The sequence below is a fragment of the Pseudophryne corroboree genome, chromosome 12 (genome assembly GCF_028390025.1).
Source record: "Pseudophryne corroboree isolate aPseCor3 chromosome 12, aPseCor3.hap2, whole genome shotgun sequence".
NCBI classification, from domain to species: domain Eukaryota; kingdom Metazoa; phylum Chordata; class Amphibia; order Anura; family Myobatrachidae; genus Pseudophryne; species Pseudophryne corroboree.
The window spans coordinates 138407790-138421873 of NC_086455.1; the positions used below are offsets into that span (position 1 = coordinate 138407790).

The following is a 14084-nucleotide window of genomic DNA, read 5'->3' on the forward strand; positions in this document are numbered from 1 at the left end:
TAGCAATGGCCTACTACTATATATACTGCGCATAACTGAAATGCACCACAGGTATGGATGGATAGTATACTTGACGACACAGAGGTAGGTAGAGCAGTGGCCTTCCGTACCGTACTGCTATATATACTGGTGGTCACTGTGTCAGCAAACTGCAAAACTAAAATGCACCACAGGTATAGAATATAGATGGATAGTATACTTAATGACGACACAGAGGTAGGTACAGCAGTGGCCTTCCGTACCGTAATGCTATATATTGTATACTGGTGGTCACTGTGTCAGCAAACTGCAAAACTAAAATGCACCACAGGTATAGAATGTAGATGGATAGTATACTTAATGACGACACAGAGGTAGGTACAGCAGTGGCCTTCCGTACCGTACTGCTATATATAGTATACTGGTGGTCACTGTGTCAGCAAACTGCAAAACTAAAATGCACCACAGGTATAGAATGTAGATGGATAGTATACTTAATGACGACACAGAGGCAGGTACAGCAGTGGCCTTCCGTACCGTACTGCTATATATACTGGTGGTCACTGTGTCAGCAAACTGCACAACTGAAATGCACCACAGGTATAGAATCTAGATGGATAGTAAACTTAATGACGACACAGAGGTAGGTACAGCAGTGGCCTACTGTACCGTAATGCTATATATTATATACTGGTGGTCACTGGTCAGCAAAACTCTGCACTGTACTCCTCCTATATAATATTATACTGGTGGTCCCCAGTCCCCACAATAAAGCAGCACACTGAGCACAGATGTGGAGTGTTTTTCAGGCAGACAACGTATACTGGTGGTCACTGTCAGCAAAACTCTGCACTGTACTCCTGCTATATAATACAGCTGCTCCCCAGTCCCCACAATTAAGCAGTGTGAGCACAGATATATGCAGCACACTGAGCACAGATATGGAGCGTTTTTTTCAGGCAGAGAACGGATAAAACTGGTGGTCACTGATCAGCAAAACTCTGCACTGTACTCCTCCTATATTATACAGCTGCTCCCCAGCCCTCCCCACAATTAAGCAATAGTGCACAATCAAGTTCAACAATAACGGAGAGGACGCCAGCCACGTCCTCTCCCTAACATTTCCAATGCACGAGTGAAAATGGCGGCGACGCGCGGCTGCTTATATAGAATCCGAATCTCGCGAGAATCCGACAGCGGGATGATGACGTTCGGGCGCGCTCGGGTTACCCGAGCCACACGGGAGAATCCGAGTATGCCTCGGACCCGTGTAAAATGGGTGAAGTTCAGGGGGGTTCGGTTTCCGAGGAACCGAACCCGCTCATCACTATTTAGAACCACCTCTTTTTTATTTAAACTTCTCATCTGTTCTCCTAGAACACTGCTCGGCTTAGGCTAATTTGTGTCTTAAATGAAACATGACAGTCTGAGGACACCAGGATTGTCTTTATTACATGTGTCATTGAGCACCTTGTATAAATAGACACCTCCTGCCGGCTTCTGTGATCCGCTGCTGCTTCCAAAGGTGCAGTATCGGATCATCTGCATGAACATCGGCCATCAGAATAACCCTCGGTTTATTAAGGATGTCTGGTGTTTTCACCGATTGTACCAGTGAAGCCACGTCCAAGGAAGCAGCCACTGGCCTCGGCATACCCAGAATACAGAGGCCGACATGTCCCCATTTTCTGGAGCGCTGACCGTCACTGCCCCTTCTCTATCCTGTCAGTCATGCTACGGCTTAGGGGCAAAACCACCATTGTTGTAGACACAGACCTTCATACAGTATGTGCAGTACAGGTCCAGTGCATGAGCAGATCTGAAAACATTGGAGATGTGTGCACAGCATCAGGTTTCTGTACATCTCTGAATCTTTCTCATAAATTGTAAAGTCCTCTAATGTGGATTATCTACAAAGTGCTGCTTGATCTATATGCACTATATACTATATATATATAACTGTTAGTTAATAGTAAATAAATAATATACTGTACCCTGTACACCCCTTGGCTGGGTACACATCACTCCAGTGTGTATATGGGACCGACATATCGGAAACTGGGTACATATTGAGTGATGTAATGATGGTCGGAGCGACATATTGCTCCTTCCTTCATTACACATGCTGCGGTTGCTAACATTATCACTAGGTTTGATGTGCAGCACATCAAACCTAGCGACATCGATAGCGACATATTCCCAGTACACAATGGCCCTCATTTCGAGATGATCGTAGCTGTGCTAAATTTAGCACAGCTACGATCATTCACACTGACATGCTGGGGGACGCCCAGCACAGGGCTATCCCGCCCCGCATGTCAGTGCCGACCCCCCCCCCCCCACTCCCCGGCCCGCGTATGACATCACGCAGCTACTGCGGGCCACTCCCCACACGGCCCGGCCACACCTGTGTCGGCCGGACCGCGCCCACGAAACGGGTGCCAAAAGCCGCCGTTCCGCCTCCTCCCGCCAAGCGACCGCCCCTGCCTGTCAATCAGGCAGGGGCGACCGCAGCCCTGCTACGGACTTCGGCCGTCTGGCATGCGCCGGCACATGCACAGTGGGTACCCGTTCGCTCGGCTGCGATAAAAAGCAGTGAGCGAACGGGTCATAATGACCCCCAATGAGCGATCAGGGCTATGTTGTTCCAAATCGTCCCAAAACAACATATTGCACCGATATCCCTTGTGTACCCGGCTTTAATGCTGCTTAAATAATCCCAACCACAAAACAAAATGTTCAGTGTAAACGTAGGTGCAGGCAAGGAATGCCATTCATCTGCCCATTACTTGCAGCCACCATTTAATTCCTTGTAATACTAGACTAACATGCACAAATACTGTATATGATACCTGTTGTCACAAAAGATCATCTGTGCTGTCGCTTTGCAGTTTGCATCAATGACCTCTATCCACCTGGTTCATGGATAAAGTCTTCCTGACCTTTTCTTTCTAGAACTCCTGCAGCCTCTGTCACTACCGTTTTCTTTTAGTTATTAATAGCTGACATGCGGCAGTCTCACTGTACCTGTATTGTATAGAATCTGTTATACAGAAGAGATAGGAAGGTCGCTGGGGATCCGGTCAGAATCCCGGCACACAGGATCTTGGCAGTCGGAACACTGACGCCGGAATCCTGACACTGCTCAGAATGGCGGCGCTGGGATCCCGACATGGATAACAATCCTGGTGCCAGGATCTTGACCACCAGGATCACAAGCAAAGGTTTGGCAAGTTGGGGACACGTAGGCTGCACGGATTGTTATCCATGTCGGGATCCCAGCGCCGCCATTCGGTAGAGGCTAGATCCAAGTGGCCTAAGAAACCTTTTCCTTCAGGGGGAGGAGCCATGACACAAGGGGGAGGAGCTACGCCAGCGGTACAGTTGGTCTAGTATCCACACCACCAACTATTACCTTTAGTAATTAGGTGGCGAGCGAAGCGGAGCGGAGCGAGCCACCGTGCCCGAAGCGTGGCGAGCGAACTTTTCGGGTACCTTGTTCGGCCGCAGCTCCTCCCCCTGGTGATGGGTCTCCTCCCCTAGATACGTCAGAAGGTCCCTTCTCCCACTCCAATATAGAACCAACCTTTCTATAATAGGTACAGTGTGTGCAGAGCACACTGACCCCTAGGTCCCACACCGCACCCATATGGTATACTTACCCCTCCGGAGTCCCGCGGCAGTGGCCCTGCAGTGCGGGCACAAATCACTCGGAAATGATCGCCGCGGCCATTTTGGAGTGATTTGCAGATGCGCACTTAAGATGTCCCCGGGAACAAGATGCGGGCGCCATGTTCCCGGAGACCTGCGCATTATGCCAGAGTCTTCTTTGATAAAGCCCCTGTAAGAGGAGCGAAAAACGTCAGAAGTAGAAGTATTGGACCCCTGCATTGATATTGGACCCGTATTCTGCTGCAGCCATTTGCCATCACCATCAGCTTGACTAAAACTGGGAGGATAGAGATCGCGCATTAGTGCCTGCATGCGGCACGGAGAGGTGTGGACTCACAGAGCCTAGAAGTCGGGCAACTTCGTTTACAGCAGGCGCCAGCTCAGGTGCCGCTTCCCGCAGCCAGAGAACACCTCGTCTTCTATTAGAACTCCCCCATGCTGACACCGTTGGCGGAAGCCACACGTAAGGCTCCAGTGTGGAGCAGTCTACATTCACCTTAGCATTCATTACTAGGTGGCAACATAATAAGGAATTGTGATACAACGTGACTTTATATGGATACTTATTTTGCTACACGGGTTCTATCAGCAGCTGCTATTGATTTTATCAATTGATTTGAATTTATGGACTGAGCTATATCTACATATAATATTATATATTTCTGTGCACAAAATTCGCTTAGATCCACCTCCTTATATTATACATTTTTAGCATTGCATAATATTTTTTTTATTAAGACCGGTCTTGTTTTTCATTTGAGAAGTAATTCTTTCTTCTATATAAATAAATTTTATAAATATAAAAATATAAAGTTGAATTTATTGCATTTCTCAGCCATACCATATCTATATCACAGCGCAAGAGGGTATTTGTTAAAGAGTCTTCTAGCTGCCAGGGAGGAGGGGGCCCACAAAGGAGGCTGCACGTGGGTTCCCTCCTTATTCTGCGTCGGGGGGGGGGGGGGGGGGGGTAAGGGTTAGGGTCAGGCTCCTGAAAAGGAGGGGAAAAAAAATTGGCTGCGCTTATAATGTAGTTAAAAGTGACCTTATTAATGGAAGGCTGACAAACCGATAATAATGCATAAAAATATTTATTTAAAATGTTAGTATACCAATATAAATGTAAGTACAATATCTTAAAAGATTAAATGTATGAATGTACTCTGAGCTGACCCTAAGTAATATACAGCAAGTAACAATTATTACTTAATGGGTAGATAATTAGTAATAACATGGAAAAAAGGGAGTTATTATGACATGCATGTAACAATCAGATCGCTACTCACTGGGATGGAATTAATCACAAACGAGATGAGACTACACACTATCTATAAGTACAGAGGCAGCATGTACTTTAAGATGTAAAAAGAGTCCCGGCAACAGGTGGTTTAATTGAGTAGGATGATTTAATTACCTCTCCAGGCTCCTCCCACTACCTCTCTGATTGCTGACCCATCCGCTTTGGCTTTATATCACGGACGGCTCCGGCCAGCGCTTCTCACCGAACGGCTCCATTCTGCTGCTAGCGGCGGCTGCCGCGTACGGACACTCCAGCCACAGTGAGAGAATTTACCCACTACACTTGGAAACCCAGGCTTACGTTGATGCACAGCAAATACAGCAACCCTGTTAATAGCATCTAACGGCACCGGACGGCGTACTCCCTTTTGCACGTAAGTGGGCATATTAAAGGATTTATACCAGCCCACGGGAGATTCCAGGAAAAAGCCATTTTAATACAGAGACATCTTTCAGTACATGGGAACAGTCTCCTTCAGAGCAATTTGCCACAATTATTTCTTCACAGAAAGGGTTCTAGTGGATCACACCGGGGACGCCCGGCAGTAACATCCCAGGAGAGGTAATTAAATCATCCTACTCAATTAAACCACCTGTTGCCGGGACTCTTTTTACATCTTAAAGTACATGCTGCCTCTGTACTTATAGATAGTGTGTAGTCTCATCTCGTTTGTGATTAATTCCATCCCAGTGAGTAGCGATCTGATTGTTACATGCATGTCATAATAACTCCCTTTTTTCCATGTTATTACTAATTATCTACCCATTAAGTAATAATTGTTACTTGCTGTATATTACTTAGGGTCAGCTCAGAGTACATTCATACATTTAATCTTTTAAGATATTGTACTTACATTTATATTGGTATACTAACATTTTAAATAAATATTTTTATTCATTATTATCGGTTTGTCAGCCTTCCATTAATAAGGTCACTTTTAACTACATTATAAGCGCAGCCAATTTTTTTCTCTTTGCTTTTGGTAATTGTTAAAGCATATACACAGTGCTTTTTTGGCAGCGCTCATGATGTCGTTTTAAAATACAAAATTATCTGATTAGGCGCTTATAGCAGATCTTGTGTAGCTTTGGATCCTGAAAAGGAGGGTTAGGGTTAGGGATTACGGATAGAACACTTACCTACTATGGGGTCTATTCATGAAGCAGTGAAAAGGGAGGAGAAGTGAGCCAGTGGAGAGTTGTCCATGGCAACCAATCAGCATTGAAGTAACATTTATAATTTGCATACTATACAACTGTACGAAGCAGCTGATTGGTTGCCATGGGCAACTTCTCCACAGCTTCACTTCTCCACTCTTCTCACTGCTTCATGAATAGACCCCTAGGTGTCGGGATCATAAGAGTTGGGATGCTGCTGTTGGTACTGTGACAGCCGGCATCCCAAGCGCCAGGGGTCCGATATCAGCTGGCTACTGTGACTGTTTCCTTTTCCTCCCAGCCAACTATTCTGTTGCATAATATAATAATATATTACTAACTCATTGACTCTCGCACCCCCCTTGTTTCTGTTAAGTCATGTTGACTTTTGGTTTAGATTTATATTGTGTATAAGGTTTGTCTGTCTTGGGAAACTTTATATTTGAATATATTTTAGTAAAAGAGAAACTACAGTAACCATCAATTGTTTCTATGTTTAACAATACATTACATCTATTTTGAAAAACTTGTAATTGCTGTGAAAGTTTGATCAGGTCACTTAGGGGCCTATTTATCACCATGTGATAAAATCACACAAACTCGCACTGCAATAATTCATTGCAGGGATGTATCAATTATCGCATGCAGGAACAGAGCTCGTGGTCAAGCTCTGTCCCTGCAATGCCTCTTCGCAGCAGCATCATCGGGGTATTTTTCGTAAAAAAAACCCTGATGTCCTGCTGCGCATGCGCCACCCCCGCCAACACCGCCACTACCGCCGCTGCCCGGTTAAGCCCCGTCGCGACTGCCCCATGCACCGTGGACCCCCCCAGCAGGATAATATACTCAGCTGTCCAGGGAGCCGGGCCGCACTGCTTCTGCTGGGCTGCTGGGTGTCGGCAGAGCCGGCCTTAGGCATAGGCAAACTAGGCAATTGCCTAGGGCATTCGGTATGCTTAGGGGCACCAGCAGCTTCTGCTGATTAAAATGATATGCGGCATGCCTATATTCTGTGTGTGACTGCGGCTGTATCTGCATACAAAATGCTACGTTGCAGTGTAGTCCTGGAAACCACTGTAATGTAGCATTTCATATGCAGATACAGCCGCAGTCACACACAGAATATAGGGATGCTGCATATCATTTTAATCAGCAGAAGCTGCATGTACATCCTAGCCACATAGTAATGCAAATAAGATGCATTTTTAAAAACAAAAGGCGCCTGACATTAGCAGAGCTACCAGCTGACTCATGCCATCATCTCCTGCAGAACTAGCGGCGGTGCTAGGGGGCACCAGCCAAAATCTTGCCTAGGCCGGCTCTGGGTGTCGGATCCTGTGTGCTGCGGTGACCACCGGTGCTGTAAAGTATGCTGATGCTTTGCAGTGTCCCTTTATTGCACCGGGGTCACATTGCAGCAAATGGGGGACCCAGCGCCCGGCAGTGCTCAGCGGAGCGGCGGACACCGGCTCCCTGGACAGGTGAGTGGTTTTTTTTTTTTTTTGTTTCTTTTTTCTAACACTGTGATCAGCTTGTGTGACACACAGAGCTGATCACTGGAGCCGGGTCCCGCTCAGCTTTCTCTGCCAGGGGCAGAGAAAGTTGGGCAAATGCCTCCCTATCGCAGTGCTGCCTTGTGATCTCGCCTGCGCTGGCGAGATTATCACAGGGCACACTGCAGTATTTTTTCACCTTTTTTTTTTTTTTTTACTAAATCTGGTCAGATCGCATTTAACATTATAAGTATGGGGAATGCAATGTGGGTTACTAAAAAAAAAGAAAAGAAAAGTGAATTAAAGGGTTTGGAGCAGTTTTTCATGAAAACTGCTCTAAATGCCGTTTAATACAATTATGCTGCATTCAGATCGCAAATGCCGGATCCTACCCGGTAAGAGAAACGTGTACTTACCGGGTGGGATCCGGCATTTGCGCTCCGTTGCTGGCTTTCCGACCCGGCAATATACCGGGTCGGTTGCCATAGCAGCGGAGGGCGCAGCAGCAGCAGGGGCGGGGGTGGAGGCGGCGCCGGGAGATGAGCTCATCTCCTGCGCCGCCTCTGCCTATGCTGTGAATGGGAGCCGTGTCGCATCGGAACGGCTCCCATTCACACTGCACCTGACCCGGTAATCAACCCGGTAATAACCCTTCTTTTTTACCGGGTTGAATTACTGGGTCAGGCGACCCGCTAATTCACCAAAGGACCTTTCACATCGCACACGGACCCGTTTCGACACGGCAATATGCCGCGTCGATACCGGGTTTTTAGTGCGATGTGAAAGGGGTATTAGGTGATGCTAAAATTATGTGAAAAAGGGTGAAAACACCCTTTTTCACATTATTTTAGTAAAAATAATGTTAATACATATACCTCTTAGGGTTCCAGGTAAATAATAGTGATTTAAAGGATAAATAGTTACAATAAGTAATATCTCGCTCTAATCTGATCTTGTGCATTGTCTGTAAAGTTCATTATTGGCTACAGATAATCAGCACTTCTCACCGCGTGGCTACTTTGCTTTGCGTGTTAGTCATGAACTATAGCAGAAATTCTCACTATACCAGTTATGTAAGTAACATCCAGCTGGGGTTCCGCAATTCTTTATTACTATAGTTACATGATCTGTGCTAGAGTGAGTTTCACTGTGACTGAACTCTCACACAGAGAAAGTCTGTAGCCTAACCCAGTATAACGGAATGTGCAATCTCTGAATTTGATCTGAAGTCTTTGTATTTCCTTGTCTTTTTTTTTTTTGATAAGCAGTAAAAAAAAGAAGAAGAAGAAGCTTGCTTTAGTAAATGTGCAGCAGACAGTTATGGTATAATAGGTCTGCAGTGTCTAGGTCCCCCACTCCCACTGCGCAGGTCAATGTCAGGAAATGCTGATTACTACAGTATATACAGTACTGTAGGTATTAATTTATAACAAAACTAATTTACAAATGATCTTGCTGTAATATCAAAAAGAGGTATAACTATTATTATTATTAATAATAATAATAATAATAATAATAATAATAATAATAATAATAATAATAATAATATTAGGGGGTATTCAATTAGCGCCAACAATTTCAGAGATATTGAATTCACCCCCTTGGGTGCCATTTTCGCCCATTTTTAAGGCATTTTTGCCAATGCCTTTTCACATCTTTTTTTTTGTTTAAGTGAAAAGGCATTGGCAAAAATAGCTCAAACTCTGCAAAAATGGCCCGCAATTTGGCCGCCGCTGGTGCGAAAACACGTGTATTTGCCGATCCGCATGTTTTTTGCTCCTGCCAAATTTTCCACCTAGGCAAAAAAAAAAAGGCCCGCCATTGAATAGGGCGAATCCCTATTCGCCCTAAAAAATAGCAAAAAGTGCCATTGTTTCTCCAAGGTAAAAAAATTTCACTAATTGAATACCCCCTTAGTAGCATAAAAGTTTAGTTAATGCAGTAACTTCCGGAGCAGAACATTTCAATGGATACATTTTTGTCAGTTTCATTCTGTGATATGTGCCCCCACTTCCCATATATATGACTGGTTGGTCTCTTTATAAAAATACAATGTATCTGTTTTTTATGCTGCCGATCAAGAACTGCTGATTTGTCCTAGTCCTACATCACTAGGTTATTTTTATTTATATACCAATTTGTGTATTTTGTGTTTTTTATTTATAGCAACACCAAGAAGCTATTTTGATATTGTTGGTGCATATTATTTGGTGTTATTTTTATTTCTCTAACGTCCTAGTGGATGCTGGGGACTCCGTCAGGACCATGGGGATTAGCGGCTCCGCAGGAGACAGGGCACAAAAATAAAGCTTTAGGATCAGGTGGTGTGCACTGGCTCCTCCCCCTATGACCCTCCTCCAAGCCTCAGTTAGGTTTTTGTGCCCGTCCGAGCAGGGTGCAATCTAGGTGGCTCTCCTAAAGAGCTGCTTAGAAAAAGTTTTTAGGTTTTTTATTTTCAGTGAGTCCTGCTGGCAACAGGCTCACTGCATCGAGGGACTTAGGGGAGAGAAGTCAACTCACCTGCGTGCAGGATGGATTGGCTTCTTAGGCTACTGGACACCATTAGCTCCAGAGGGATCGAACACAGGCCCAGCCACGGAGTCCGGTCCCGGAGCCGCGCCGCCAACCCCCCTTGCAGATGCCGAAGATGGAAGAGGTCCAGAAGCAGGCGGCAGAAGACTTTTCAGTCTTCCTGAGGTAGCGCACAGCACTGCAGCTGTGCGCCATTGTTGTCAGCACACTTCACACAGCGGTCACGGAGGGTGCAGGGCGCTGGGGGGGCGCCCTGGGGCAGCAATGTATAATACCTTTTTATGGCTAAAAAATACATCACATATAGCCCTTGAGGCTATATGGATGTATTTAACCCCTGCCAGATCTCACAAACTCCGGAGAAGAGCCCGCCGAAATAGGGGACGGGGCTTATTCTCCTCAGCACACAGCGCCATTTTCCTGCTCAGCTCCGCTGTGAGGAAGGCTCCCAGGACTCTCCCCTGCACTGCACTACAGAAACAGGGTAAAACAGAGAGGGGGGGCACTTTTTTTGGCGATATTACTATATTTAAGCTGCTATAAGGATACAACACTTATATAGGGTTGTTCCCATATATATTATAGCGCTTGGGTGTGTGCTGGCAAACTCTCCCTCTGTCTCCCCAAAGGGCTAGTGGGGTCCTGTCTTCAATAGAGCATTCCCTGTGTGTCTGCTGTGTGTCGGTACGTGTGTGTCGACATGTATGAGGACGATGTTGGTGTGGAGGCAGAGCAATTGCCGGTAATGGTGATGTCACCCCACAGGGAGTCGACACCGGAATGGATGGCTTTGTTTATGGAATTACGTGATAATGTCAGCACATTACAAAAATCAGTTGACGACATGAGACGGCCGGAAAACCAGTTAGTACCTGCCCAGGCGTCTCAGACACCGTCAGGGGCTGTAAAACGCCCTTTACCTCAGTCGGTCGACACAGACCCAGACACGGACACTGAATCTAGTGTCGACGGTGAAGAAACAAACGTATTTTCCAGTAGGGCCACACGTTATATGATCACGGCAGTGAAGGAGGCTTTGCATATCTCTGATACTACAAGTACCACAAAAAGGGGTATTATGTGGGGGGTGAAAAAACTACCTGTAGTTTTTCCTGAATCAGAGGAATTGAATGATGTATGTGATGAAGCGTGGGTTAACCCAGATAGAAAAGTGCTAATTTCAAAAAAGTTATTGGCATTATACCCTTTCCCGCCAGAGGTTAGGGCGCGCTGGGAAACACCCCCTAAGGTGGATAAGGCGCTCACACGCTTATCAAAACAAGTGGCGTTACCGTCTCCTGATACGGCCGCCCTCAAGGATCCAGCTGATAGGAGGCTGGAAACTACCCTAAAAAGTATATACACACATACTGGTGTTATACTGCGACCAGCCATCGCCTCAGCCTGGATGTGCAGTGCTGGGGTGGTCTGGTCGGATTCCCTGACTGAAAATATTGATACCCTGGATAGGGACAGTATTTTACAGACTTTAGAGCAATTAAAGGATGCTTTTCTTTATATGCGAGATGCTCAGAGGGATATTTGCACTCTGGCATCGAGAGTAAGTGCGATGTCCATATCTGCCAGAAGAAGTTTATGGACACGACAGTGGTCAGGTGATGCGGATTCCAAACGGCATATGGAAGTATTGCCGTATAAAGGGGAGGAATTATTTGGCGTCGGTCTATCGGATTTGGTGGCCACGGCAACTGCCGGGAAATCCACCTTTTTACCTCAGACCCCCTCCCAACAGAAAAAGACACCGTCTTTTCAGCCGCAGTCCTTTCGGTCCTATAAGAAGCGGGCAAAAGGACAGTCATATCTGCCCCGAGGCAGAGGAAAGGGTAAGAGAGGTCAGCAAGCAGCTCCTTCCCAGGAACAGAAGCCCTCCGCGGGTTCTGCAAAGCCCTCAGCATGACGCTGGGGCTTTACAAGCGGACTCAGGAACGGTGGGGGGTCGACTCAAGAATTTCAGCGCGCAGTGGGCTTGCTCACAGGTGGACCCCTGGATCCTGCAGGTAGTATCTCAGGGTTACAGGTTGGAATTCGAGAAGTCTCCCCCTCGCCGGTTCCTAAAGTCTGCTTTGCCAACGTCTCCCTCAGACAGGGCGACGGTATTGGAAGCCATTCACAAGCTGTTTTCTCAGCAGGTGATAGTCAAGGTACCCCTCCTACAACAGGAAAAGGGGTATTACTCCACGCTATTTGTGGTACCGAAGCCGGACGGCTCGGTAAGACCTATTCTAAATCTGAAATCTTTGAACCTGTACATACAAAAATTCAAGTTCAAGATGGAATCACTCAGAGCAGTGATAGCGAATCTGGAAGAAGGGGACTTTATGGTGTCCCTGGACATAAAAGATGCTTACCTGCATGTCCCAATTTGCCCTTCACATCAAGGGTACCTCAGGTTCGTGGTGCAAAACTGTCATTATCAGTTTCAGACGCTGCCGTTTGGATTGTCCACGGCACCTCGGGTCTTTACCAAGGTAATGGCCGAAATGATGATTCTTCTTCGAAGAAGAGGCGTATTAATTATCCCTTACTTGGACGATCTCCTGATAAGGGCAAGGTCCAGAGAACAGCTGGAGGACGGAGTAGCACTAACCCAAGTAGTGCTGCAACAACACGGGTGGATTCTGAATTTTCCAAAATCTCAGTTGACCCCGACAACACGTCTGCTGTTCCTGGGAATGATTCTGGACACGGTTCAGAAAAAGGTGTTTCTTCCGGAGGAGAAAGCCAAGGAGTTATCCGAACTTGTCAGGAACCTCCTAAAACCAGGAAAAGTGTCTGTGCATCAATGCACAAGAGTCCTGGGAAAGATGGTGGCTTCTTACGAAGCAATCCCATTCGGCAGATTCCACGCACGAACTTTTCAGTGGGATCTGCTGGACAAATGGTCCGGATCGCATCTGCAGATGCATCAGCGGATAACCTTATCGCCACGGACAAGGGTGTCTCTTCTGTGGTGGTTGCAGAGTGCTCATCTGTTAGAAGGCCGCAGATTCGGCATACAGGACTGGGTCCTGGTGACCACGGATGCCAGTCTGAGAGGCTGGGGAGCGGTCACACAGGGAAGAAACTTCCAGGGAGTATGGTCAAGCCTGGAGATGTCTCTTCACATAAATATACTGGAGCTAAGAGCGATTTACAATGCTCTAAGCCTGGCAAAACCCCTGCTTCAGGGTCAGCCGGTGTTGATCCAGTCGGACAACATCACGGCAGTCGCCCACGTAAACAGACAGGGCGGCACAAGAAGCAGGAGAGCAATGGCAGAAGCTGCAAGGATTCTTCGCTGGGCGGAAGATCATGTGATAGCACTGTCAGCAGTGTTCATTCCGGGAGTGGACAACTGGGAAGCAGACTTCCTCAGCAGACACGATCTACACCCGGGAGAGTGGGGACTTCATCCAGAAGTCTTCCACATGATTGTGAACCGTTGGGAAAAACCAAAGGTGGATATGATGGCGTCTCGCCTCAACAAAAAACTGGACAGGTATTGCGCCAGGTCAAGAGACCCTCAGGCAATAGCTGTGGACGCTCTGGTAACACCGTGGGTGTTCCAGTCAGTGTATGTGTTTCCTCCTCTGCCTCTCATACCCAAAGTACTGAGAATTATACGGCAAAGGGGAGTAAGAACGATACTCGTGGCTCCGGATTGGCCAAGAAGAACTTGGTACCCGGAACTTCAGGAGATGCTCACGGAAAATCCGTGGCCTCTACCTCTAAGACGGGACCTGATTCAGCAGGGACCGTGTCTATTCCAAGACTTACCGCGGCTGCGTTTGACGGCGTGGCGGTTGAACGCCGAATTCTAAGGGAAAAAGGCATTCCAGAAGAGGTCATTCCTACACTGGTTAAAGCCAGGAAGGAGGTGACTGCACAACATTATCACCGCATTTGGAGAAAATATGTTGCGTGGTGTGAGGCCAGGAAGGCCCCCACGGA

At 46.8% G+C, this 14084-nt stretch overlaps 1 protein-coding gene across 2 annotated transcripts in view; it reads left to right on the forward strand.

The window, feature by feature from the left end:
• Positions 1-14084, forward strand: part of LOC134981000 (annexin A2-like) — a 62447-nt gene that overhangs the window by 20491 nt on the left and 27872 nt on the right. The window contains exon 1 of one of the 2 annotated variants that reach the window (XM_063948068.1): positions 3776-3976. The exons of the other annotated variant lie outside the window; for it this stretch is intronic. Within the exon in view, the coding sequence (XP_063804138.1) occupies positions 3962-3976 (15 nt within the window). The 5' untranslated portion in view covers positions 3776-3961. Of the gene's footprint in view, positions 1-3775; positions 3977-14084 lie in introns of those variants that run through there. 2 annotated transcript variants of the gene reach the window in all.